The sequence below is a fragment of the Galeopterus variegatus genome, unplaced genomic scaffold, assembly GCF_000696425.1.
Source record: "Galeopterus variegatus unplaced genomic scaffold, G_variegatus-3.0.2 Scaffold1523, whole genome shotgun sequence".
NCBI classification, from domain to species: domain Eukaryota; kingdom Metazoa; phylum Chordata; class Mammalia; order Dermoptera; family Cynocephalidae; genus Galeopterus; species Galeopterus variegatus.
Genome location: NW_007727634.1, coordinates 123,755 through 149,316, shown reverse-complemented (window position 1 = coordinate 149,316; position 25,562 = coordinate 123,755). Strand labels below are relative to the sequence as shown.

At 33.1% G+C, this 25,562-nt stretch overlaps 1 protein-coding gene across 2 annotated transcripts in view; it reads left to right on the top strand.

Moving 5' to 3' along the window:
- NOX4 (NADPH oxidase 4) overlaps positions 1–25,562 on the top strand; it is a 169,296-nt gene that overhangs the window by 51,336 nt on the left and 92,398 nt on the right. For both annotated transcript variants that reach the window (XM_008577501.1, XM_008577500.1), the window contains exons 7-8: positions 6,425–6,497; positions 11,576–11,656. In XM_008577501.1, coding sequence (XP_008575723.1) covers positions 6,425–6,497; positions 11,576–11,656 — 154 coding nt within the window. The remainder of the gene's footprint in view (positions 1–6,424; positions 6,498–11,575; positions 11,657–25,562) is intronic.

The window sequence follows — 25,562 nt, the reverse complement described above, 5'->3', positions numbered from 1 at the left end:
AAAGGAATGCATGCATGTTTTTAGGTGTTCTAGTGAAAAAGAATATTTTTATTACTTGATAGATTTCTCGGATGTTGATTTATTTAATGTTACATGAAGTCTTCTCTCTCTGTTTAAATTTTTTTCTGTGTAACCTAGTAATGAAATTAAGATTGTCTGTGGAAAATAAAGACTTTGGAAGTAAAAGTGACATAAAATATGGTAGATAAACTTGGTATATAAGAAATGTTAAAAACATTCCAATTAAGATTTTATAACAAAATATAAGTTTAATAGATTAGATTATCCAAATATTCACTTAAAAATGCTTACGACGTATCTCCAATTTTGGCAGTACGTTATATGGTGAAAATAAAATACATGGTATCTAATTTCAATTAGGGTAACCTTCATAAACAAATGCAATTATGTTTTCAATTATGTTACAAAAATGGTTTATTTATATTTATTATTGTATATTTATATTGTATATATACAATGATATATTTCTGACTACATCTTGGGTATAGATGAAAATGATCTCTCAGGTTAATCTAGAAATGGCAGTATAGTGCAATTATTCATTTTAAAGGCTACTAATTAATGAATCTAATATGCATAAATAAAAAGCAATAAGAATAAACATACAAGCATATATTTTCCTAAGGAAATAATTATAGGTTTTGCTTCATAACTCAAAGGACTCAGAGTTTACAGGAAAATCAATGTACTTTACTTGGGCAAGTAACTTTGCCCGGTGAGCTTATACTAAGCTAATAATTTCCAGACAGGATTTTCTGACTCTTGGAATGTGTAGTAATAGAGGTTAATATATTGATAGTTAGCTGAACTGTCTATGTAGTTTAGGTTAGGGTGCCCTCTGACGTACCCTGAAAGCATTCAGTGCTTAGCCTTCTTTTAGCACTTAATGCCCTGTGTGGCAATTGCCTGCTTAACGTCTTAGAGCAGGATTCATTTTATCTCTAGCAGTTAACAGTATACTATAGATGCCTGCAAACAGTCCACTGAACAAATAAACGTCATTTGTTTAACTCTTTAATTTGATGCATTGATGTTTAAATAATACACTTTGGTGATTATTGCTGTAGTCTATGCATACCCTATTTTTTCAGGTGTCCTTCTGATTAAGTGATTTGTAGACATTCCATAATTAATATTGCAATGTTCAGAATCAGAGAGACTGACCTCCTCTTTTTTCCCTTCAAATTTATTTATTTATTTAATTGTAACATAGCTTATTGTACATATCTGTGGGGTACAGAGTTGAATATCAATACCTGTGTACAATATATGATACTCAAAATAATTTAATGAAAGAAATACTGTGCTGGCCAGTAGGAGCCATTCACTTTCCAAGTTGTCAGCCCTGAACTGGGGCCAAGACACAGGGTTCTATAATTATGAAACTGGAGCTCCTAGGGCATCTCTCTGACCCTACTGAACAAAGGTGAGAGAACAAAGTAGAGTCTAAAGATGGTAATGGGTTGAGAGATACTTTCTATAAATAGATGTAATGCAGGTTTGTATTATTAATACCGACTAAAACTATTTCATGGCCATCTTTGAATGTTCTGAGGCACTATACCTAAGAAAAATTAAGTTCTTGATAAAGGAATGCATGCATGTTTTTAGGTGTTCTAGTGAAAAAGAATATTTTTATTACTTGATAGATTTCTCGGATGTTGATTTATTTAATGTTACATGAAGTCTTCTCTCTCTGTTTAAATTTTTTTCTGTGTAACCTAGTAATGAAATTAAGATTGTCTGTGGAAAATAAAGACTTTGGAAGTAAAAGTGACATAAAATATGGTAGATAAACTTGGTATATAAGAAATGTTAAAAACATTCCAATTAAGATTTTATAACAAAATATAAGTTTAATAGATTAGATTATCCAAATATTCACTTAAAAATGCTTACGACGTATCTCCAATTTTGGCAGTACGTTATATGGTGAAAATAAAATACATGGTATCTAATTTCAATTAGGGTAACCTTCATAAACAAATGCAATTATGTTTTCAATTATGTTACAAAAATGGTTTATTTATATTTATTATTGTATATTTATATTGTATATATACAATGATATATTTCTGACTACATCTTGGGTATAGATGAAAATGATCTCTCAGGTTAATCTAGAAATGGCAGTATAGTGCAATTATTCATTTTAAAGGCTACTAATTAATGAATCTAATATGCATAAATAAAAAGCAATAAGAATAAACATACAAGCATATATTTTCCTAAGGAAATAATTATAGGTTTTGCTTCATAACTCAAAGGACTCAGAGTTTACAGGAAAATCAATGTACTTTACTTGGGCAAGTAACTTTGCCCGGTGAGCTTATACTAAGCTAATAATTTCCAGACAGGATTTTCTGACTCTTGGAATGTGTAGTAATAGAGGTTAATATATTGATAGTTAGCTGAACTGTCTATGTAGTTTAGGTTAGGGTGCCCTCTGACGTACCCTGAAAGCATTCAGTGCTTAGCCTTCTTTTAGCACTTAATGCCCTGTGTGGCAATTGCCTGCTTAACGTCTTAGAGCAGGATTCATTTTATCTCTAGCAGTTAACAGTATACTATAGATGCCTGCAAACAGTCCACTGAACAAATAAACGTCATTTGTTTAACTCTTTAATTTGATGCATTAATGTTTAAATAATACACTTTGGTGATTATTGCTGTAGTCTATGCATACCCTATTTTTTCAGGTGTCCTTCTGATTAAGTGATTTGTAGACATTCCATAATTAATATTGCAATGTTCAGAATCAGAGAGACTGACCTCCTCTTTTTTCCCTTCAAATTTATTTATTTATTTAATTGTAACATAGCTTATTGTACATATCTGTGGGGTACAGAGTTGAATATCAATACCTGTGTACAATATATGATACTCAAACCAGGATACTTAGTATATTCAACATTATAAATGTAATCATTTTTCATGGCCCTTTACCAATTCCTCCCTCACCCCTACCTTTCCCACCTCTGGTAACCTCAGTTCTGTTCTCTGCAAACAGTCCACTGAAAAAATAAATGTCATTTGTTTAACTCTTTAATTTGATGCATTAATGTTTAAATAATACACTTTGGTGATTATTGCTGTAGTCTATGCATACCCTATTTTTTCAGGTGTCCTTCTGATTAAGTGATTTGTAGACATTCCATAATTAATATGGAGAGACTGACCTCCTCTTTTTTCCCTTCAAATTTATTTATTTATTTAATTGTAACATAGCTGATTGTACATATCTGTGGGGTACAGAGTTGAATATCAATACCTGTGTACAATATATGATACTCAGACCAGGATACTTAGTATATTCAACATTATAAATGTAATAATTTTTCATGGCCCTTTACCAATTCCTCCCTCACCCCTACCTTTCCCACCTCTGGTAACCTCAGTTCTGTTCTTTCTTTTTGAAAGTTCAATGTATTATTGTGATCGTTATATATTTCTTCCTTTCTTTCTTTTATTTGTTTATTTTTTAGCTCCCACTTATGAGTAAGGACATGCAGTACTTCTCTTTCTGTGGTTGGCTTATTTCACTTATAATTCTAAGTTCATCCATGTTGCTGTGAATGGCAGTAGTTCATTCTTTTTTATGGCAGAGTAGTATTCTTTTATGTAAATATGCCACATTTTACTTAGCCAGTCATCCAACAATGGACATTTAGATGGGCTCCAACTCTTGGCTGTGTAACAGAGCTGTGATGAACATGGGAGGTATCACTTTGACATGATGATTTCCATTCCTTTGGGTGTATATCCAGCAGTGGAATTGCTGGATCATATGGCAGTTCTATCTGTCATTGTTTGAGGAACCTCCATAACATTTTCCTTAATGGCTGCACCAATTTACAGTCCCACCAACAGTGTAGGAGGGTTCTCCTTTCTCTGCATCTTCTCCAGCATTTGTTATTCTCTGTCTTTTTCGTAACAGCCAGTCTAACTGGTGTGAGATGATGTTTCAGTGTGGTTTTGATTTACATTTCCCTGATGCTGAGTGATGTTGAGCATTTTTTCATGTGTCTGTTGGCCATTTGCATTTCTTTCTTTGAGAAATGCCTATTCAGCTCCCGTGACCATTTTTTAATCAGGTTTTTTTTGTTGTTTTTTTACTAATTTTTTCATGTGTCTGTTGGCCATTTGCATTTCTTTCTTTGAGAAATGCCTATTCAGCTCCTGTGACCATTTTTTAATCAGGTTTTTTTAGTTGTTTTTTTACTGTTATGTTCTTTGAATTCTTTGCATATTCTGGATATTAATCCTTTGTCAGATGCATAGTTTTCATATTTTCTCCCACTCTATAGGTTGTCTTTTTGCTTTGTTAATTTGTTAATTTTGCTGTGCAGAAGCTTTCCAGGTTGATAAAATCCTATTTGTTTATTTTATTGAATTAAAGTTGAAGTTCACTAAATTACACACATGTAAGTATGCAATTTGATTGGTTTTAATGCACACACACATACACACCTAAAGCAATCATCAAAATCAAGATAACAAATATTCCCATTATCCTAAAAGGTTTTTTGTGCTCTTTAATCCCTCCTAGTAACTGTTCTGCTTTCTGTCACTAAAGAATGGTGTGAATTTTCTATAATGTTATATAAAAGTAGTCATACTTTTTTGTACAGTTGTACTTTTTTGGTGGCAGGGCAATCTGGCTTTTTTCACTCAGCGTAATAATTTAGTGATTCATCTATGTTGTTGTTTTAATATCAACAGTTCACTTTTTTTTAATTGCTAATTATTTTCCCATGTACAGATAATACCACAGTTTATCCATTCATCTGCTGATGGACATCTGAGTTGTTTACCGGCTTTGACTATTAAAAATAAAGCAGCTATGAACACTCTTAAACAAGTCTTTGTGTGGATATGTTTGTATTTCTTCTCAGTAAATACTTGGAAGTGCAGTGGCTCAGCCATTTTGTATGCATGCTATTCTTTTTAAATAGCATATTTTCTGTACTCTTAGTCCTTTAGTGTAAGCTAGATTAGTTACCTTGCTCTTCTCTTACCCGTAGGAAGTAAGCACTCACCTGGAGGAAATGTTAAAGATGATGGGAAAAGGGGATGATGGGGAAGGAAGTGTAGGGAAGGGAAGATTTGGATTAGGTCCATCAGGGAAGGGCAAGTTTTGTTAGGATTTCAAATCTGTGCATTGGAAAAGGTGAGGCGGAGAGAGTACACGAATGTTAAGAATCTGAAGGCTAACTCCCGTATTTTTCATGTGGCCCTTTACAAATGAAACTTGTTGCTACTGTACTGAGATTTCTATTATCTGTTGCTATTTTCCAATGATTTTAAACTCTCTGGAATTCTAATGATGCACATTTGCATTGCTCTTACGTGGTATCCAGCTTGTCTGCTTCTGCTAATGGCTCACAGTTCATGATAGTCCTTCTCTTCCATAGGTGGTTCCTTGGCAAGAAGAGAAGTGAGGAATATTTACACTTTTCCAGATGAAACTGGTCCAATATCGTTTCTTTGTGGCCCAATTTAAGATAGTTTCTCAGCTAGGACATTTAGGACTTACTGTTAACTGTATGATTGTAAGAGTAAACAAATACAACTTGCAGACAGAATGTTTAGCTTCTTATTATCTTAGTAAGAAGATAATAAAGGATATTATTGAGATTTTATTCATTTTGTACATGCTGTATGTGCAAATGCTGGATATGTAGCAATCTGACGTATCATTATTAATTTTGACAACATATTTGCACATTTACTTCTTTTTTAAAAAAAAATTAACACATCACTGATTTCAGCATATTTTCCATACTAAGAAGAAATATGTTTGCAAGTGTTCTTAAAACACCAGCACTGTAATTTTTTCTTGAAATCTACAATTTTTGTTCTATATCTTGTGGTTTAAAAAAAAAAAAACTTTATGTTTTGTTTATTTTGTCTTTAAATTTATTCCAGGTAGCGAAGCCCAAAAGCAGTTATTTGAAATTAAAACTGAAGGAGCTAACTAGTTTCATAAAAGGGGGAAGGAGAGATTAAGGGTGATTTAGTACTATGGTGTAGAAAAGCAAAACAGTAAAGGTGCTGAATGTTAACCTTGTCCCGTTGCATTAATTACTGATGTTGTAGTATGTACCTGTAGAATTAAGTACATATTTACCTCTAGAATTAAGTACATATTTAGTGGAATATTTGAGAATACAAAAATGGACTCTTCTGTTAAAGGGAGAACATATTCTGCTATGTCTTAAGTACTTTGATACTGTGCTGATTTTAAAAAGGCTTGTTTGAGGGGGAAGACAAATGCAGATAGGTGATTTGAATTAGGCGTCCTACAGAACAGCGTAGTACTTTTGATTTTAAGATAATAATATCTTGTGCTTTTTTTCTCAGTATGATTTAAGTTAACATGTACTTATGTACATTTTTATAGTTCCTGGCTTGACAGGGGTCTGTATGGTAGTGGTGTTATTCCTCATGATTACAGCATCTACATATGCGATAAGGTAAGTGTCAGAGTCATTACTTTGATGTTTCCCAGTCAGATTACTTAGATTTTCTTCAGATTATCTTTATTTTTATATATTAACAAAGTATTTAACCCATTCAATGTCCTAGTTAATGGACTATTCTGGACAACTAAGAGTACAGTAAAGATGTTTCTGTCTATCATTTTTTGTTTTTGAAAATATCTTTGCAGGGCCGGCCCGTGGCTCACTCGGCAGAGTGCGGTGCTGATAACACCAAGGCCATGGGTTCGGATCCCATATAGGGATGGCCGGTTAGCTCACTGGGTGAGCGCGGTGCTGACAACACCAAGTCAATGGTTAAGATCCCCTTACCGGTCATCTTTAAAAAAAAAAAAAAAAAAAAAAAAAGAAAATATCTTTTCATAAGTCAAATTTTCTAGGTCAATAAAGAATCATGAATGGAGACTTAATTTGATGGCCAGGGAAATTTGAGTTTTTCAGGATCATTTTTCTGAAGGATAATGTGTCTCTATGGGACATGGGACTGTATTCAATGTGTATACACAGGGACCTTGGGAATATCTGGGAATATATGACTTCAAATTATTTTATAGCTGCTTCCTTGATATGAGCTTATTTTGCTATAATTTAACATAGTGTTCTAAGCAAAACTTTGGGAGCATGGTTGGTTTACATCAACTAAAATAATTGGAAATACCTGCATTCATATGGATTCTTCTAGTTAAGAGACTGTGAGCAATTTCAAATATACATCATCAGGAGCACTTTCTCATGTTCCTTCTGATGGACACATTCTATTTTTCAGAATATTTATAATGTCTTATGTGCTGATCAAACTTTTTGGTTAAAGAAAGTAAAGGGAAGAAACATATTTTTTCTAATCTTCAAAAATCTTCATTCTGCTTGTTGAGATGTGACATTTAGTGGAAACACAGATACACACACATGTATATGCTTTGAAAGTAATTGCCCCATAATATACGCAAATAAATCTGTCCTCACACTTCTAACCACATTGATGAACACACATACACACACTGTAGAACTTCACAAGCAAACTCACCACTCAGAGATTAACACTATAAATTTCGTAGTGTTTATTTATTTTTATTTTTATTTTTTCTCCTTTTTGTCTTTTTTCGTGACCGGCAATGGATTGCAACCCTCAGTGTCGCACCCGTACCGGACCGGGACCAGCAACGGGATCGCAACCCTCGGTGTTGCGCCCGCACCTCGCTCAGCCAGTGAGCGGCCGGTCTGTATGTGGGATCTGAACCCTAGGCGGGAGCGCCACTGCGCTCCCAAGTGGCGCACTGTAGCAGTGCGCCTCCGGGCCGGCCCTGTAGTGTTTATTTTTATAGACTTAATTCTTTTTGTTTTGCTTACTCATTCACCACCTCCTACCCCCTCCAAATTACTCTTTCTCTTTCTCAAACTCCTTATATTTCTCTTTCTTTAAATATCTATGTATTTTACCAAAATGGGGTCAGATGATATTATTTTCTTTTTTTTTTTTCCTTTTTGTCTTTTTTCATGACTGGCAATGTATCGCAACCCTCAGTGTCGCACCCGCACCGGACCGGGACCGGCAACGGGACCGCAACCCTCGGTGTTGCACCCACACCTCGCTCAGCCAGTGAGTGGCCGGTCTGCATGTGGGATCCGAACCCTCGGCGGGAGCGCCACCGCGCTTCTCAAGCGGTGCACTGTAGCAGTGCGCCACCGGGCCGGCCCCAGATGATATTATTTTCAATCTGCTTTTTATTTAAATTTGTTATGAACATTTTTCCACGTTAATAAATATTTCTTTATCATTTTCTTTACTGATGGCACAGCATATTACCATATAGACATACATTATTTTCCCAGTCCCAAATTGTTGGATATTTTTGATTGATATTTTTTTTAAATATTTCAGTTCTGAAACAAACCTGCATTCATATGTCCTTGCATACTTTTTCAATGATATCTTAAGTAAAAATCCCTAGATACAGAATAGCTGGGTCAAATGTTTAAGTGCACTTTTAAAACTTTTTATAAGAATAAAAAATTGCCTTACAGAAAGGCAAATCACTAATATTAGGACATGAGCATGCCAATTTTGTGGGGAGAAATTTTATTTTATTTAAATAAAGCAATCATTTAAAAACTTACCTTTTCACTTTTAGGAGTTTTTGAAGGAAAATTTAGGTATTTGGTATATTTAGTTGCAAAATTACAGATATATGGATGTTATACATACAGAAAAAATCCTTGAGAAATAGTTTTGTCAAATAGCATATAAAGATTAATTTCTATTCTCAACTGAGCCTTTACATTTGTTCTCATAAGCAATTCATTGAGCATCTCCTAATTCCCAGTTTTTCTTACCTTTTTAAAGAAAATTATAACATCTGATTTTTCTTTTCTCCAAGGTTTATTGTGAGAATCATGACATTCTTAAATGTATCATGGAGATAATCTTCTTCTACCTTTTCTATTTACCACTGAGAAATTAAACATTAGTGAATTAATATGACTCCATTGTTTGATTTCTGACAGTGAAATGTAATCTGCTAATTCAAGGATAGTCCAATATGGGCCAATCTATTTAAATAACTAATAGATTCTATTCATAGATGACAGGAGTACAAATGTCTTTTCACCACAACAGATTTAAAAATGATAGTTATTAAATATGAACTCTGATTCTGGGTTAAAATAGTTGTAGTAAACAAACTAGGAATTAAGTTATTTTCTTTACACAATTAAAAACTATAATAGTCAAAAAACTGAGATCATACTCAGCAGTGAAATACTAGATATATTTCTAAGAAAGCCAGGAACAAAGCTAAGGTAATATTTTAAATTCTACCATTATTTACATATGGTAAGAAATGAAACAGTTGGAATTATTAGAAAAAAAATGCAACAACAAATTATGATAATTTCCAGAAAAATAGGTACAATTCTCTATTCACAAGATCCAAGAGAGTTGTGGAAAAATTAAGTAAGAATATCAAGTGAAAGAACTGAAAAAGGTAATTCAATACAAAACGAATATAAAAAATAGCTGTTCTGGGCCGGCCCGGTGGCGCACTGCTACAGTGCGCCGCTTGGGAGTGCGGCGGCGCTCCCGCCGAGGGTTCGGATCCCACATACAGACCGGTTCCCGCTCACTGGCTGAGCGAGGTGCGGGCGTGACACCGAGGGTTGCGATCCCGTTGCCGGTCCCGGTCTGGTACGGGTGCGGCACTGAGAGTTGCGATCCGTTGCCGGACATGAAAAAAGACAAAAAGGAAAAAAAAAAAATAGCTGTTCTATGCACTAGTTATAATCATTTTGGAAACTGAATCAAATAAAAATACATCATTTGCAATTGCAACAGAAAAATGAAATATATAGAAATAAAATTAATAAGAAGCTGAGAGTTATACAGGAAAAGATCATATAAGTTCACTGAGAAAAATATGTAGAGATTTGAATAAAGGCTGTATACTATTAAGATGTAGTTCTTTCCTAATTATCTTTAAAGTTCGTTGCAATTTCAGTTAAAATCCCTGACAGTTTATTTTGTTTGTTTGAATTTACCAAAGTGATTCTTGAGTTCATCTTGAGAAACATCCAAGACATGTTGCAAAAGAGGAGTAGAAGGAGGGATGTGCCTTACTAAACACTGAAATGATTAAGCTTCAGTAACTTAAAAGAAAGTAGGACTTACTTGCAAAAACGAACAACACATTAAACCAAGGCACAGAGGTGATAGAAAGCCCGGTAAGGTATCCTGGCATGTATAATAACTTGCAGAATAATAAAACGGCCATTACAAGCTTCATGAGACCTCAAGATGGACAAGGGATCATGTAAGAAATATTTGTCTAAAAATATGAAAACTAAAACTTCTTCATCTCAATATACATTATAAAAATTGAAAGGCAAATATGATATTGAGCAAGTTATTGCAATCACAAGGAGCCAGTGCATTCTAAATATTAATAGTTTACATATATCAACTAAGAAAAATACCCTCTAGAAATAGGTGATTTTATGAACAGAGAAGTTACAGAAGAATTAAAAGTAACAAACATCTGAAACAGTACCCAATCCTACTTATAAAAAGTAATGAAAACTTATAAAGTGAAGTCTGGATTTGGGGAAACAGGCACCTCTGCTCTAAGGTTGGGTTTGTCATTGTTAAACTTGTTTTTAGAGACCAATGGGCCATGTGTATCAAAAGTATTACAAATGTGTATCCTTTGATCTAGCAGTTCCACTTCTAGTGATTTTTATTAAGAAAGAATCAGATAGGTGCAAAAATGTATATGTTACAAGAATGTTAATGATATTGCTTATGACAGCAAATGCTATGAACAGAGTAAATGTAAAACATTTGGCTATTGCTTACGTGAGTGGTTCTAAAATTTCTAGGGAAGGTATCAGAATCATATAGTTAGCTTATACTTGTCCTCCACCTCCAAGATTGTAATGCATAAATATCCACCCTAGACATATGAAATAAAATCACTGTTAGTCTTTTTACTTCTGTAGATTGTGCTTATCATTCCCTTCCTTTTCAGACTCTTTGTCCTTCCCCAGAGCAGACACACCAAGTAATTATTCTAAAGTTATACTGTCCAAGAAGAGTATATAAAAATTTAATCCTCGCTTATTTTAATTTCTCTCCATTTGAGTTTCCTTTGAACTACTCTCAAACGTATTGGGTTAGGAACATTAGTTGTTCCTAACCCAATACACATTAGAAATCATTTGAAAATTGAGAATATCGATGAAAAGGATAGCAAAAGTACATATTAGCAAACTACTGCTCAATTCTTAGCCTTACATCATAATAGCTCTTAAATAAACATCCAATTTAATTTTTTCCACGCATCTTTATTTAAAAACAGAGAACTTTAAAAATTACACAGTGTTACTTACAATTTTTGTCATTTCTCTTTTTATGGTATGTTAATAATTTGTTATTAATAGATAAATCTCAGATGAACTTATATTTTAGTTTTCTTCAATTGTGGCATATGTTTGAAACTATGCACAATCTTTTTATTGAAATAGAATGTAAAGTAGTTTTGAAACTAACGTATTTGTTTTTTCAGAGTTTCTAACTATGACATCTTCTGGTATACTCATAACCTCTTCTTTGTCTTCTACATGCTGCTGATGTTGCATGTTTCCGGGTAAGTTTAAAAAATATTTTTAAAACCATGTATACTTAAAAATGGGGTAATAAATGTCAACTCTGTAGGAATTTTCAATGGAAGTGGTAAAAGTATTTGGTGACTTGGAATTGAGGGTAAGGTTAAGAGTGGAAGAAATAGTTCCATTTTTAACATATTTTAATAAAGCCAGTATAAACATATACTAATACTGAAAGCTAGAGTTCTCACACAATGTTGTAGTTATTTAAGGCTCCCTATAGATACATTCTAATAATCTCTAAATGAATGTTGGTGAGAAGTAAAAAACTTGAAGAAGATATTTTAGTGTTTGTATTTTCAGAAACTGTCCTGCTGCTTCAGAATTTGTGATAATGGAGTTGCCAGTTTTTAGTTTAAAAAGGTCTAGAGATAGTAATACTTGCAGAGAAAGTCAAAGATTTACAATGATCAAAGACAAGGATTAGAGAAGAACATCAAAAAATCACGAAGGGAAAAAAGAAAGTATTCTAAGCTCTTAACAAAGAACATACCCAAAATATTCTAAAAAGCATGTGTACCCAAGCAGTGTACTCAAAAGATGGTGTTTAAAATACACCATCGACATAGAGGAAGAAAATAATATATGTTTGTGTATGCATACGTCTGCATGACCACCAGCAGTGGATTTGGTTTTGGCTTGACATTCAGACTTATATGATATCATAGTCCATGACTGGGCATCGGATTCATTTGTTTAGGTAGAAGGATACAGAACAGGATGCTTGGAATATCAACAGGTTTATGTTAGGTGCTTTTTGGGTGGCAGTCCCTATTGCTGTTCAGGGACAATTTTCACCTCTTTCTGCTCATCTGTAGCAACTCACTTTTAAAATGAAGAGGCCATATGGGTAGGCAATAACTAACTAGTCTTAGTTAATGCCTATTTTCCACAGGACCCAATATCTTGGCAACAACTCAGGGCCCCTAGAGGGATGCCTTCAGTTGCAAGAACACATTACACACAAGGAAGCTGGGATCTGTGAATTCCAAAATGATTTTATAGTTCAATTACAATCCTCTTGGTCCAGATGCATTTCGCCAATAATAAATAATGATTTCTGATAACACAGCTGGCATTTTCCATGTGTCTCAACCTGAAATATTTCCAGAGAAACTGTTTGGAGAAAGGTTCAGACTTGTTGTTAGCCCTTTCTTGAGAATGTTTTATAATGTGATTTATCAGTACAGTAGGTCATTTACATAAATTATATATTTGTTGCAGGGCATACATGTTCAAAACATTTTTTTTTCTTCTTCTGATTTTAATTAGGTTTATCCCACATGTCCTGCTTAGCTTTGTTTGTTGCTAGAACATACAGTTGTAAAGCAACAGAAACCTGGTCACATATTATAACCCTGACTTCCAGCTAGCTATTCCTGCCTCACAGGGAAGAGAGCAATACTTAAAGGATCAGAGTAGGTCATTTACATAAATTATATATTTGTTGCAGGGCATACATGTTCAAAACATTTTTTTTTTTGTTCTTCTGATTTTAATTAGGTTTATCCCACATGTCCTGCTTAGCTTTGTTTGGTGCTAGAACATACAGATGTAAAGCAACAGAAACCTGGTCACATATTATAACCCTGACTTCCAGCTAGCTATTCCTGCCTCACAGGAAAGAGAGCAATACTTAAAGGATCAGAGTTCTATCCATTTCCTTTTGTGGGGATAACACATTCTGCTGAGCCTTAGGATCCCGAGAAAGCCCTTGGTAGAGAATATCTGTTTTACATTTTGTTCTTTAAATGGCTTGTTCACATGTCTGAGGCTATGGTCATAAAGTAGACTATAAATAAGCAGACACTTCTAATAAAACAATAATCTTAAACAGTAATTTAATAACAATTTAATAATTTAATTTAATTTAAAACAGTAATTTAAAACAATTACACAAATCTTACTATATGCCATGTATAAATTCAAAATGCTTTAGATACTTTGTCATTAAATGCTCAGAATTTTATGAAGATGAATAATACTCTTAAACCACCTTCATAGGTGGGAAAACTGAGGTTTAGAAAGATTAAGTAACTTGCTGAAGTTTACTTAACTGATAAATCCTGGATTCAAACCTAAGCCGTCTGACTCAAACTCCTATTTTTTTACTACTAAGCTTAATTTTTTTGGAGAGCTTTCTACTTGCAGGAATTTGGTCTTTAGATTTTTTTAAAAGGTTATTTTCTTGACTAATCTGGTATTGTGAACTATGTATCTATATCATATAAGAGAAAGTTTATTAGTATAATTATACAATCTTTTGCCTCTATATTTTACTAAATTAAAACTCTGAAAATAAACCGTTCCCTTGTAATTCAAAATAGAACCAATTTTCTTAATGGTTCAGGAGTTCAAATATACTTCTTAAGTTTACAGAGGATTTTACCGATAGTTCTTTCTCCATTTATTTCGTAAGTAAAAGAAAGGCATAAATTTTGATTTTACTTTTGTAAGAAGAAAGGTCATAGGCAGAAGGTGACTTTAATTTATAAAGAGAAATAACAAAAAGATACCTACAGGCTGCATTACATATCATCAATGTATTATTACAATTGAATTAATAGTTCTTTACTTATTGTCAGTAGAAATGAAGAAAAAATGATTCTAATACTAAAATAAGTGTTATGCAACACATACACAATACAATTAGCATACTATAGTGCACATTTTTTTCTATGAAGTTTAATTTTGAATAAAGCAACATAGATTATACTTCCAGTANACCAATTTTCTTAATGGTTCAGGAGTTCAAATATACTTCTTAAGTTTACAGAGGATTTTACTGATAGTTCTTTCTCCATTTATTTTGTAAGTAAAAGAAAGGCATAAATTTTGATTTTACTTTTGTAAGAAGAAAGGTCATAGGCAGAAGGTGATTTTAATTTATAAAGAGAAATAACAAAAAGATGCCTACAGGCTGCATTACATATCATTAATGTATTATTACAATTGAATTAATAGTTCTTTACTTATTGTCAGTAGAAATGAAGAAAAAATGATTCTAATACTGAAATAAGTGTTATGCAACACATACACAATACAATTAGCATACTATACTGCACATTTTTTTCTATGAAGTTTAATTTTGAATAAAGCAACATAGATTATACTTCCAGTATCAGAAAAATTACAACTGATAAACTTTCCAACTTTCTGAAAATGGAAAATGTTCTTTAATTGATAAAGGATCTGTCTATGTGTAATCCTGCTTAGATTATCTTTTGTGCCAATATTTAGAACTAGATCTATCTTTATTTCTGAAATATCCAGATAATTTTATTCTCCAGCTTTTTGATTTTACAAGTAAGTACAGTGTTCAAAGCAAGTTTCTTGGATTTAGATTGAGATTTTTGTTAAACAGTGTGCTTTAGGTTTGAACAGAAAATCAGCATTTGCTGGGCATTTACTCTTTTGTCCATCAATGAGCTGAGAGTACTGTAAGGTATAGAAGAACAATATATTATATGATTCCCAGTCTTCCAGCATTAATAAATAATTTGAAATTGAAAAAAATCAATTAAAAGAGCTAGAAGTAATTTTGACTGCACATTTTAAAAATGTTAACATATTTTATTTATAAGAATTCTAGCAATTCAGAGAATTGAAAAGTCAATGTTAGCTAGAAATTTTAGAAAATACTAAACTTCAAAGATAAAATGATTAGAAAACATTGACTGGTTTTTCTACCTAAACAGAATTTTGCAGTAAGAGGAGTAATTGTTTCATATGATTTTCTATGGTTAATTTTTTTTTCATAGAATCTTAAATTTTGAAGGAAACTTAAAAGATGTTTGACCAAGTCTCTTTAAATCTCCCCTACCATATGTCTACTAAGTAAATGTCTAATTATGAAGATGTCCATTCTGTCTTTGCGGAGCTTTAATTCTCAGAAAGTTCTTTCTTTTTTTTAAGTAGAATTTATTTTACTGTACTTTCTATCCAGCAATTTAAAAGTTTGATTCTGGAGGTCATGGAAATTAAGTGCCTCCCCTTTTCTAAATTCTGCTCATCTGTTCCCTTGCCTGATGATATTTTGAATTTCATCATTGTTCTGAACTTTCTCTTTTAAATATATTAAAATTAATATTTATTGAATGCTTATCTTTTACCTTGCTAATGTTTGATCTCATTAAGTCCTCTCAGAACCCTGTAAAGTATTTATTATTATTATTATTATTATTATTATTATTATTATTATTATTATTATTATTATTATTATTATTATTATTATTATTATTATTATTATTATTATTATTATTATTATTATTATTATTATTATTATTATTATTATTATTATTATTATTATTATTATTATTATTATTATTATTATTATTATTATTATTATTATTATTATTATTATTATTATTATTATTATTATTATTATTTATTCCCATTGTCCAGCAGAGAGAACAGGAGCAGTGAGAGAGGTGAGGTAACTTGCTTGACCTTGAGTTTGAACTCCAGTATCAGATTGCAGAACCCACATTTCTAACCAGTGAATCATGCTGGCTCCAGTCTGGCATGGTTTTTCTGTACGCCTTTTAAAGCTGGAAGCCAAACTAGATGCAGGCAGTTCTCTTAGATTGTATAATCTGCTATTAGTAGAGTGTAAGTCTCACTATCTCCGCTACAAATAGTGCAGTCAGAGTTATTTAGGACCCAATTATCTTTCTCCATGATTATCTGTGCTCTTAGCTTAACCTGGTTTTCATCCTTATTACATATATTTTAGATTTTTTTGTTGTTATTTATTCAGAAATCTATTGTATGCCACCCTAAAAAGTTACATTTCATGTGCACTAAACTCTGATGTTTCTTTTACTATTCAAAGGGATCTTTAAAATAAATTATTTTTTCTTTCCAAGATGTCAGTGTAGCATGGTGGTTAAGAGATGTTGGCAGATAATTTGACCTATTTTTTCTTATCTATTAAGTGGAATTAATAAAACTACCCACATCATAGGGTTGTCACAAGTTTTAGGGAAAGCAGCGAAGTAGGCAGAATAGGGACGTACTTAATAAATGTTAACAAGAAGAAAATGTACAAGAATCAATACTAATAGCTGTGTAAGGAAGAAGCTTCACATTTAACTGAATAATCCTTTTTATTTATTTATTTATTGCTAAACTCACAGCACTTTAGAAGAGCACAGATTTTCTTATCAGCAAAGTAATTTGATGAACATATAGTGAAAACTGCCTAACAGATCAAAAGAATTTTCCTTGAAAGGGTAACAATTTCATAACATTGTAAGGTCTCTAAAATTCAATTGATTTTAGTAATAAAGGTTTATCTTGGGACTTGCAAAATAAGCCTTTTCTTGAGGAATTTTTTCATCTAGTTTTTTAAGACACCTTTCTAGAAGGTTGCTATTGGTGTGCTAAATTAAAGATATTTAATACCAAAGACATTTGGGGGAAGAAAGCCAAAACCATTTCCTCTTTCCAGACATATATAGAACTCAATGTTTCTTTCTTCATTTTCATTTGAAATACTCATCAGGAGAAGATACATACTGCTATTCTCATTAACTGATAAACAGGATATTGGAGTGAAAAGAAATTATGAACGTCACAGAACCTCAGCTTGAGAGCCTAATCCTGTTCCTTTGAAAGGCATGTGGAGGGAACACGCTGTAAATGAGATTTGCCAACTTAGCCTCTGCAATCATGCCATGGTCAACACTCCCACCAGCTTTAGCTCAGGAGTGCTGTGCAGGCAGTGACTGAATTTTATGTTTTAATTTAAATGAGGGAGAGATTATAATGTGACAATTCTGCAACAGATAGAAGGGAAAGTCCTCCTCAAATGTGTGGGTGGCAGTGAAAGCAAATTATAGATGTAAGTAATTTTTTGTGCCAGCTCTGCTGGACTTCTCATCCATCTTTTATTATATGAATGATACCTGAATTATTCTCTTAGAGCTCTGCCATATGGGACTACTTGGTGGCAAGACTTATTCACAGAGCATGATTTATATTCTACAGAAATCATTTTTTTAGGAAATTCAAAAGAAATGGTTTTTTATGTATGTGTTTCTAAAAACACATATTCTTTTTAAAATTAAAATTAAAATTTTGAAATAATTACAGGTTCACAGTAATTTAAACCAGGAAGAAACAATGGGTAGCCTTTGTCAACAGCAACATTAACAAACCACAGGAAGTGTCAGCTTCATAGGAGTTTAGGCTCAAGGAGTTAACCATGATTAGACAAATATTTGTGAGGGTAGCTTATTGTGCTGACTTTAAAATATCCTCCCTTTCTTAAGCTCTCAGGAGAAGAAAATTAAGGATATACTCTTAGGGGATGGAGGTATTTATGCAATATACTTAAGTGTTAAAAGTTGCGTGTTTCTGAAGTATCTTCTCTTTTAGAAGCCACTTTCCCTGAGCTCTCTCTTTACCTACACTGGTGTATCAGAACAAAAGGCTTGTGGGAGGCACCTGTTCTTCTTAGAAAGTCAGGTGGGAACTTGGTTGGAGCCCAGGAAGGCCCAGAGGTTGTATGTTACCCAATCCTATTCTAGTACTGAGGGAGAAAATTTTTACTTCCCTATACTATCTTTTCAGTTTCCCTTTCCTTGCCAATAGATTTGCAGTGACACTTTAATTTATTGTTCAAACAAGGTACTTTTAAGAATGAAAGGGGATGCTACTCATAAGTAAGCAGAAACTGTGGGTAAATCAGGACATTTGGTTATTCTACCTATTCCTAGTCATTGGCGAGAGTTTTAGGGAGGCTGATGAACTGCTTTTAGTGGAGACCTTAAGCCACAATGAACAAGTCATTAACTCAAATAGAGGCTATGCATGGGTCCTTGGCAGATACAACCTTAAAATGATACACAGTGTAGATTTGCCTAGCTTTGTGCTATTTTAGAGATTGTAATTAGTTGTCCACTATCATGGCAGTAGAAGGTTGAGGATAAGGGTATTCAAGATAGTGTCTAAATCTTCTATAAACTATCCATCACTCTTACAGGTGACCTGCTATAATACTTTCTAGATGCCTAATTTTTAATCAGTCTGACATACATATTATCAATTTAATGCCCATTATTTTTATGATAAAATCCCACTTTACTTTCCATAGAGTAAGGGTTTTAAATTTGAATTCATAATCACTAGGAATCATTGGATGGATTCAGGAGATACATGAATTCCTGAAATACATACACACACATATGTACAGACACATATTTATGGGTATATACTTGTATTTTGTTTTGAGTTACATACATACATTTTATTTTATTTATTAATTTTCTTAATTTTATAATTATGGATATTTATTTTTTACTTTTATTTATTTATGAATATTCATGAGATACAAATTATGCAAAATTGCTTTTGTACCATGTCCCCACCCAGTTATCCCCCAACCTCCCTCCCCCTCATGCCCCCACTCTGCTTTGTAGTCTTAGGAATGTTCTTTCCCTCTGTAAGACCAAACACTGCTATGGTCTTTCTTTCCTCCCTTCCTTTCTCTCTTAGCTCCCACATATGAGTGAGCACATGCGGTATTTATCCCTCTGTGCTTTGCTCGTTTCACTCAACATAAGTTTCTCCAGGTTAATCCATGTTGTTGCAAATGGGAGTATTTCATTCTTTTTGATGGCAGAGTAGTATTCCATGGTGTGTGTGTGTGTGTGTGTGTGTGTGTGTGTTTCCTTATCCAATCATCCACTGATGGACATTTAGGTTGGCTCCATGTCTTGGCTATTGTAAACAGAGCTAGGATGGACATGGGAGTGCAGGTTTCCCTTTGACCTGATTATTTCCATTCCTTTGGGTTTATACCCAGAAGAGGGATTGCTGGATTGTATGGAAGATCTATCTGTAGTTGTTTGAGAAACTTCCATACTGTTTTTCAAAGTTGTACTAATTTACAGTCCCACCAACAGTGTGGGTGTGTTCCCTTCTCTCCACACCCTTGACAGCATTCGTTATTCACCATCTTCTTTTATTACAACCAGTCTAAAGGGGTGAGGTGGTATCTCAATGTAGTTTTAATTTGCATTTCCCTGATGACTTGTGATGTTGAGCATTTTTTCATGTGTCTGTCTTCTTTTGAAAAATGTCTATTTGGCTGATTCGCCCAGTTTTTAATTGGGTCATTTATTTTTTTACTATATAATTGCTTGAGTTCTATGTATATTCTAGACATTAATCCCTTGTCGGATGCATAGTTAGCAACATTTTTCTTCTATTCTATAGGCTGTCATTTTACTCTGTTGATTGTTTCCTTTGTTGTGCAGAAACTTGACTTTGATACGGTCCCATTTGTTTATTTTTTCTTTTGCTGCTTGTGCTTTTGGGCTCATGTTCATAAATCTTGTGCATACATTTTATATAAGAAAGAATTTCATTATATTCCCCAAAATGAATCTAATGGTGCAAAAAAGTGAAAAATGTCCTGAACTATAACTTTTTCATGTATTGAACACAAGTATTGATATTCAATGGTGTGCCCCACAGATATGTACAATCAATTATGTTTCAATTAAAAATAAATAAATAAATAAAAAGCTAGATTTTAATCAGAGAACTATAATATTACATTTACACATTTTATATCTCTTGCTTAAGTTTTCCCTAGAGTTAAAAACATTGAATTGTGGGGAAAATAAAGAACACTGGGGCAATTTTCTTCTCACATGAAAGCTACTGGAAGGATAACTTAATCTGACAAATACAGTGGTTAACTTAACAATTGCATTATCATTTTGGAGGATAATAATGATACTATTCATAATAATCCCCAAGGTTTAGATAACATTTAATATGTGACAGGGACTGTTCTTAGAACTTTGTACACACCCACACCCACATCCACATGCATACACTTTTTTTGTTTATGTTTGTTTTTCAAGTGCACAGCAGTATAAGGTAAGTACCATTATCATCTCCACTTCACAGATGTGGAAATGAAGGACAGAAAGTTAAATTAAATGCCTATCCAGAGCTCCTCAGCAGGTACCTGAAAGGTTAGGATTGAGCCCATGAAGTCTGGCCCCAGAATCTAGGCATTTAGTTCATACCCTTTTCTTGAATTACTGAATTATTTATTCACAATTTGGAAGGTATCTTTGCCTATGAATGAAATCTCTTTATGTCATGTGAAAACCTAGGGCATCTTTTCAATTTGTGCATGTAATTTGGTGACTGTATATGCATTTATGCTTGTATGTTTGGGGTAAGAAATTCAAGTTTATTTCAAGTTACATAGGTTTCAAGGTTTTGAAGGGGAAACCTAGTGCTTCCGAAAAACAGGGTAAGAAGAAAATGCCTTTATTTTGGTACTGCTTTATAAATATTTCTTAAAATATATGACTTGGTTATGGCACATAATAAATATAAAAACTTTATAATAAATCTCATAATAAAATTATAATTATGTGATACTTTATCTTTCTAAATTTTTCCACACGACCTGAGAATAACAATGGAAGAAGCTAGTCTCTGGACTAGAGCCAACAAAAATGCTGTGGAAGAGATACTTTTATCAGTATTTTTATTACCAGTCTGCCTTTGTAAAGAGATTAAGTCAAAATACAGCAAAGAAAGAAAAGGGGAAAAGATATTATTCACAATATAGAAAAAGCACATCAAGTCCACAGATTTCAAAAATCAGTGCCTTTTAACAGAAGTTTGCTATGAATTTTCACTACATATTAGATGACCTATCAAGTTAGTATTCCAATGTGAGGGATATATTTGATAACGGAATCCCAAAGTAATTAAATAAATAGGCCCGCGATGTATGCAATTTTATTGAATGACTTAGTTTTGCTCTTTTTTTTTGCATCTTTGCTGTCTTCACCTTAAATATAGTAAAACAAACTGCCCAATGTCCTTGATTCTAATTTAGAAGAAACAGGATTGATTGTTCGAAGATCACTAGTGTGATCTTGAGCAAATAAGTTTTCTCTGGAGTTTCCTGATTTATAGAACAGGAGAAGTAATTATGTCTCAGAGACATATTTGGAGAGAAAAATTAAAAAGTGTATATACAAATGAAACCATATATACCCCACATATATACACATTTTTATCATTGCCTGCTCTCCAGTTTTTATCAGTTTGCTAGAAAACTAGGTCCATATAATTATTTGTGAAAATAAATCGTGTCTTATGACAAGATTAACTCTAGCTCTAGAATATTTACACCGGCAACCTAACGCATATTCATTTAGTCCATTCTTTTTTTAGCTTTGTAACGGAAATTGAGTGAAATATTCCTCAGCCCTCTTTATTGCAGCCAATAGGGCTGTCCATACTTTCAAAGTCCATTACCAAGCCTCATAGTGGCATCTGTTATTCCTGGCAACATAGGCTAAGGAGAAGAATGGGAATTGGATAGGGAAAAAGAAAAAAAGAAAGAATCCACACATACACTCTGCAAATGTCCAGGGGGAAGAGAAATTCACATAAACACCAGCTATTCAGAAGCACAGTATAGAACACTATGCACTTGATAAAACATTAAGTAATTGGGAGAAGGTCAGAGGTTGCTGTTGAATTGCAGAAATGCCTAGTGAATAAAAGTTCTTTGGATCACAGAAGGAAAAAAAAACATCTCTCATTATTTGTTTTCTCTCACTTTCTGGTTTTCCCGTTTTAAACTTAAATGCATAGGATGAATAAAATTCTTGAGGAATTAGGTCTTATGTTGAATCAAATCCCATCCCCCATAATATTTACATGTTTTAATATGTTAACAAATATAACATTCTGTACAATTTTAATATTCAAGATGTACATATGTATTTTTTCCATTTTCAATTTCTCATGCATCAAATTTTCATTTCTACATAAAGAGAAATTATTTTCTGTATAATCATTACGGACCAAGGTCTTATGGTTTATTTACATTTGCTGATATTTTATCCTGTAAGCCAGATGGGAGTGGGGATTGAAGTCATGTGGTGTTTTCACCCTTAAGGGTGCCTAGTTACATAGTTTGTACATGTATATATAGATATAGTATATACAGAGCATTCTCATGGACTTGAAACTGTTTATTCTATAAGCTTCATGTACAAGGCTATTTCAAGAAGTTTGTGGAAAAATAGAATTAGAAAATAATGTGAATCTTTCTGTGAACTTTTTAAGTGCCCCTGTGTTAATGAATTTTTAGTCTTCCAGGCTCTGAGTCTATTTTTTCCCCATTTTGGGGGATAGAAATATTGAGCTTTATACCAAATAAATTCTTACATCATTTTCATTTCAATTTTTCTCCTGGGATATTTTTTATACTAACAAATGGTTCTGGCCAAAATTACAGAATGAGAAAGCTGGGAGAAAAGAGAAGAAATATAGGATGTATTGATTTTAAGGAAAAGTTTAGTACATTAGTGTTTTTCTGAAATAAATCATTCTTTTAATCTCCACTTGCATTTTAGTAAAGTCTGAAAGCAGAAATACTAAGAAATCATGGATGTTTACATATTTTTTCTTCAGAAGATGTCAAAGCTCTTTTCTTTATATAACCATGATGTAGAGAGAAACAGGTACTCTCTTTTTTAGTTAAGAAAACTTAGTGAAATGACCTATTTTACTTCACGTACTCAAAGAATGTTCAGATGTTGAATGTAAGTCCTTAGACTCAGGGGGTTTAGATTTGTCAGCTGCAAAAGGATTGTGGCAGAACCAGCTACTTACTCTGCTGGCCCACTGCAAAAGAAAAGTACAGAGCCCTTTGGATTAAAAATTATTAAGCATTTGGAGATGGTGATAACAGAGCATTAGACCAATGGTGGCCTTTCTAAAGTTGAGTCCGATATAACTGCACAGATCACAACCCCACGATGCCATTTCTCCTTTCCTCTGTTCCTTCTACCCTACCAGCCTCTGTCTGGTAACCATTATTTTACTCTCTACTTCTATGAGAACTACTTTTCTTTTCTTTGGGTTCCACATATGAGTGATATCACATAGTATTTGTCTTTCTGGGCCTGGCTTACTTCACTTAACATGATGGTCTCCAGTTCCATCCATGTTGCTGCAAATGACAGGATTTCATTTTTTTAAATAGCTGAATAGTATTGTGTGTGTATATATATATATATATACATATACATTTAATGCATTTTGAGTTGATTTTTTTTGAGTTATGAGAGACAAGGGGCTAGTCTCAATCTTTTGCGTGTGGATATCCACTTTTTCTAGCACCATTCATTGAAGAGGTTGTCCTTACTTCAGTTTAATTTAACACCACCGTTTAATTTTTATCTATTCATCCATTGATAGGCTTTTAGGTTGATTTCATCTCCTGGCTATTGTGAGTAGTGTTGCAGTGAATATGGACATGCAGATGTCTCTTTGATATATTGATTTAATTTCTTTTGGGTATATAACCAGTGGTGGGATAGCTGGGTCATAAGGTAGTTCTCTTTTTGGTTCTCTGAGGAACTTCCATACTATTTTCCACAATAAATATACAGATTCACATTACCACCAACAATGTAGTAAGATCATTTTTTCACTGCATTTTTGCTAGTTCTTGTTATTATCTGTCTTGTTGATAATAGCCATTCTAATGGGAGTAAGATGATACCTCATTGTGGTTTTAATTTGCATTTCCATGTTGATTAATGATGTTCAGCATTTTTTCATGTTCCTGTTGGCCATTTATATGTCTTCTTTTGAGAAAAGTCTCTTTAGGTCCTTTTCTCATTTTTTTAGTAGGGTTACATGTTTTTTGCTGTTAGGTTGTTTGAGTTCCTCATATGTTCTGAATATTAGCCCCTACTCAGATGTGTAGTTTGTAAACCACATTTTCTCCCATTCTGTGGGTTGTCTCTTCACTTTGATGGTTGTGTCCTTTGCTGTGCAGAAGCTTTTTAGTTTAATATAGTTCCATTTGTCTATTTTTGCCTGTGCCTTTGCAGTCTGCAAAAAAAAAAAAAAAAAGACGTCTGCTTACATTTTGTGTACTTTTTCCGTAGGTTTTCTTCTAGGAGTTTTCATAGTTTCAGATCTTTAGATTACATCTTTAATGCATTTTGAGTTGATTTTTTTTTGAGTCATGAGAGATAAGGGTCTAGTCTCAATCTTTTGCATGTGAATATCCACTTTTTCAAGCACCATTCATTGAAGAGGTTGTCCTTACTGCAGTGTATATTTTTGGCACCTTTGTTGAAAATAAGTTGGCTGTAAATGTGTGGGTTTATCTCTGGCCTTCCTTTTTTGTTCCATCAGTCTATTTTTATGCCAGTACCATGCTTTTTTGGTTACTATAGCTTTATAGTATATTTGAAGGGAGAAAGTGTGATGCTTCTAAATTTGTTCTTTTTGTTTAAGGTTGCTTTGGCTATAAAGGGTCTTTTGTGGTTCTATACAAATTTTAAGATTAGTTTTTCTATTTCTGTGAAGAATTTCATAGGTATTTTATTAAGGATTTGCTGAATCTGTGATTGCTCCAGGTAATATGGACATTTTCATGATATTAATTCCCCCAACACATGAGCATGAGGTATCTTTCCATTTATTTGCATCTTCTTCAATTTATTTCCTCAATGTTTTATAGTTTTCATTGTAGAGGTCTTTTACCTCCTTGGTTAAATTTACTTCGATGAGTTTCATTTTTCTGGTAGCTATTTTGAATGGGATTACTTTCATGATTTCTTCTTCACATATTTCATTTTTGGTGTACAGGAAGGCTATTTTTGTGTGTTGATTTTATATCCTCCAACTTTACTAAATTCATTTATTAGTTCTAGTAATTTTTTGGTGGAATCTTTAGGAATTTGTATGTATATGATCATGTCATCTGAAAACAGGGATAGTTTGACTTCCTCCTTTCCAATTCATATGCATTTTATTGCTTTCTCTTGCCTTATTGTGCTGGCTAGAACTTCTAGTAAAATGTTGAATAAA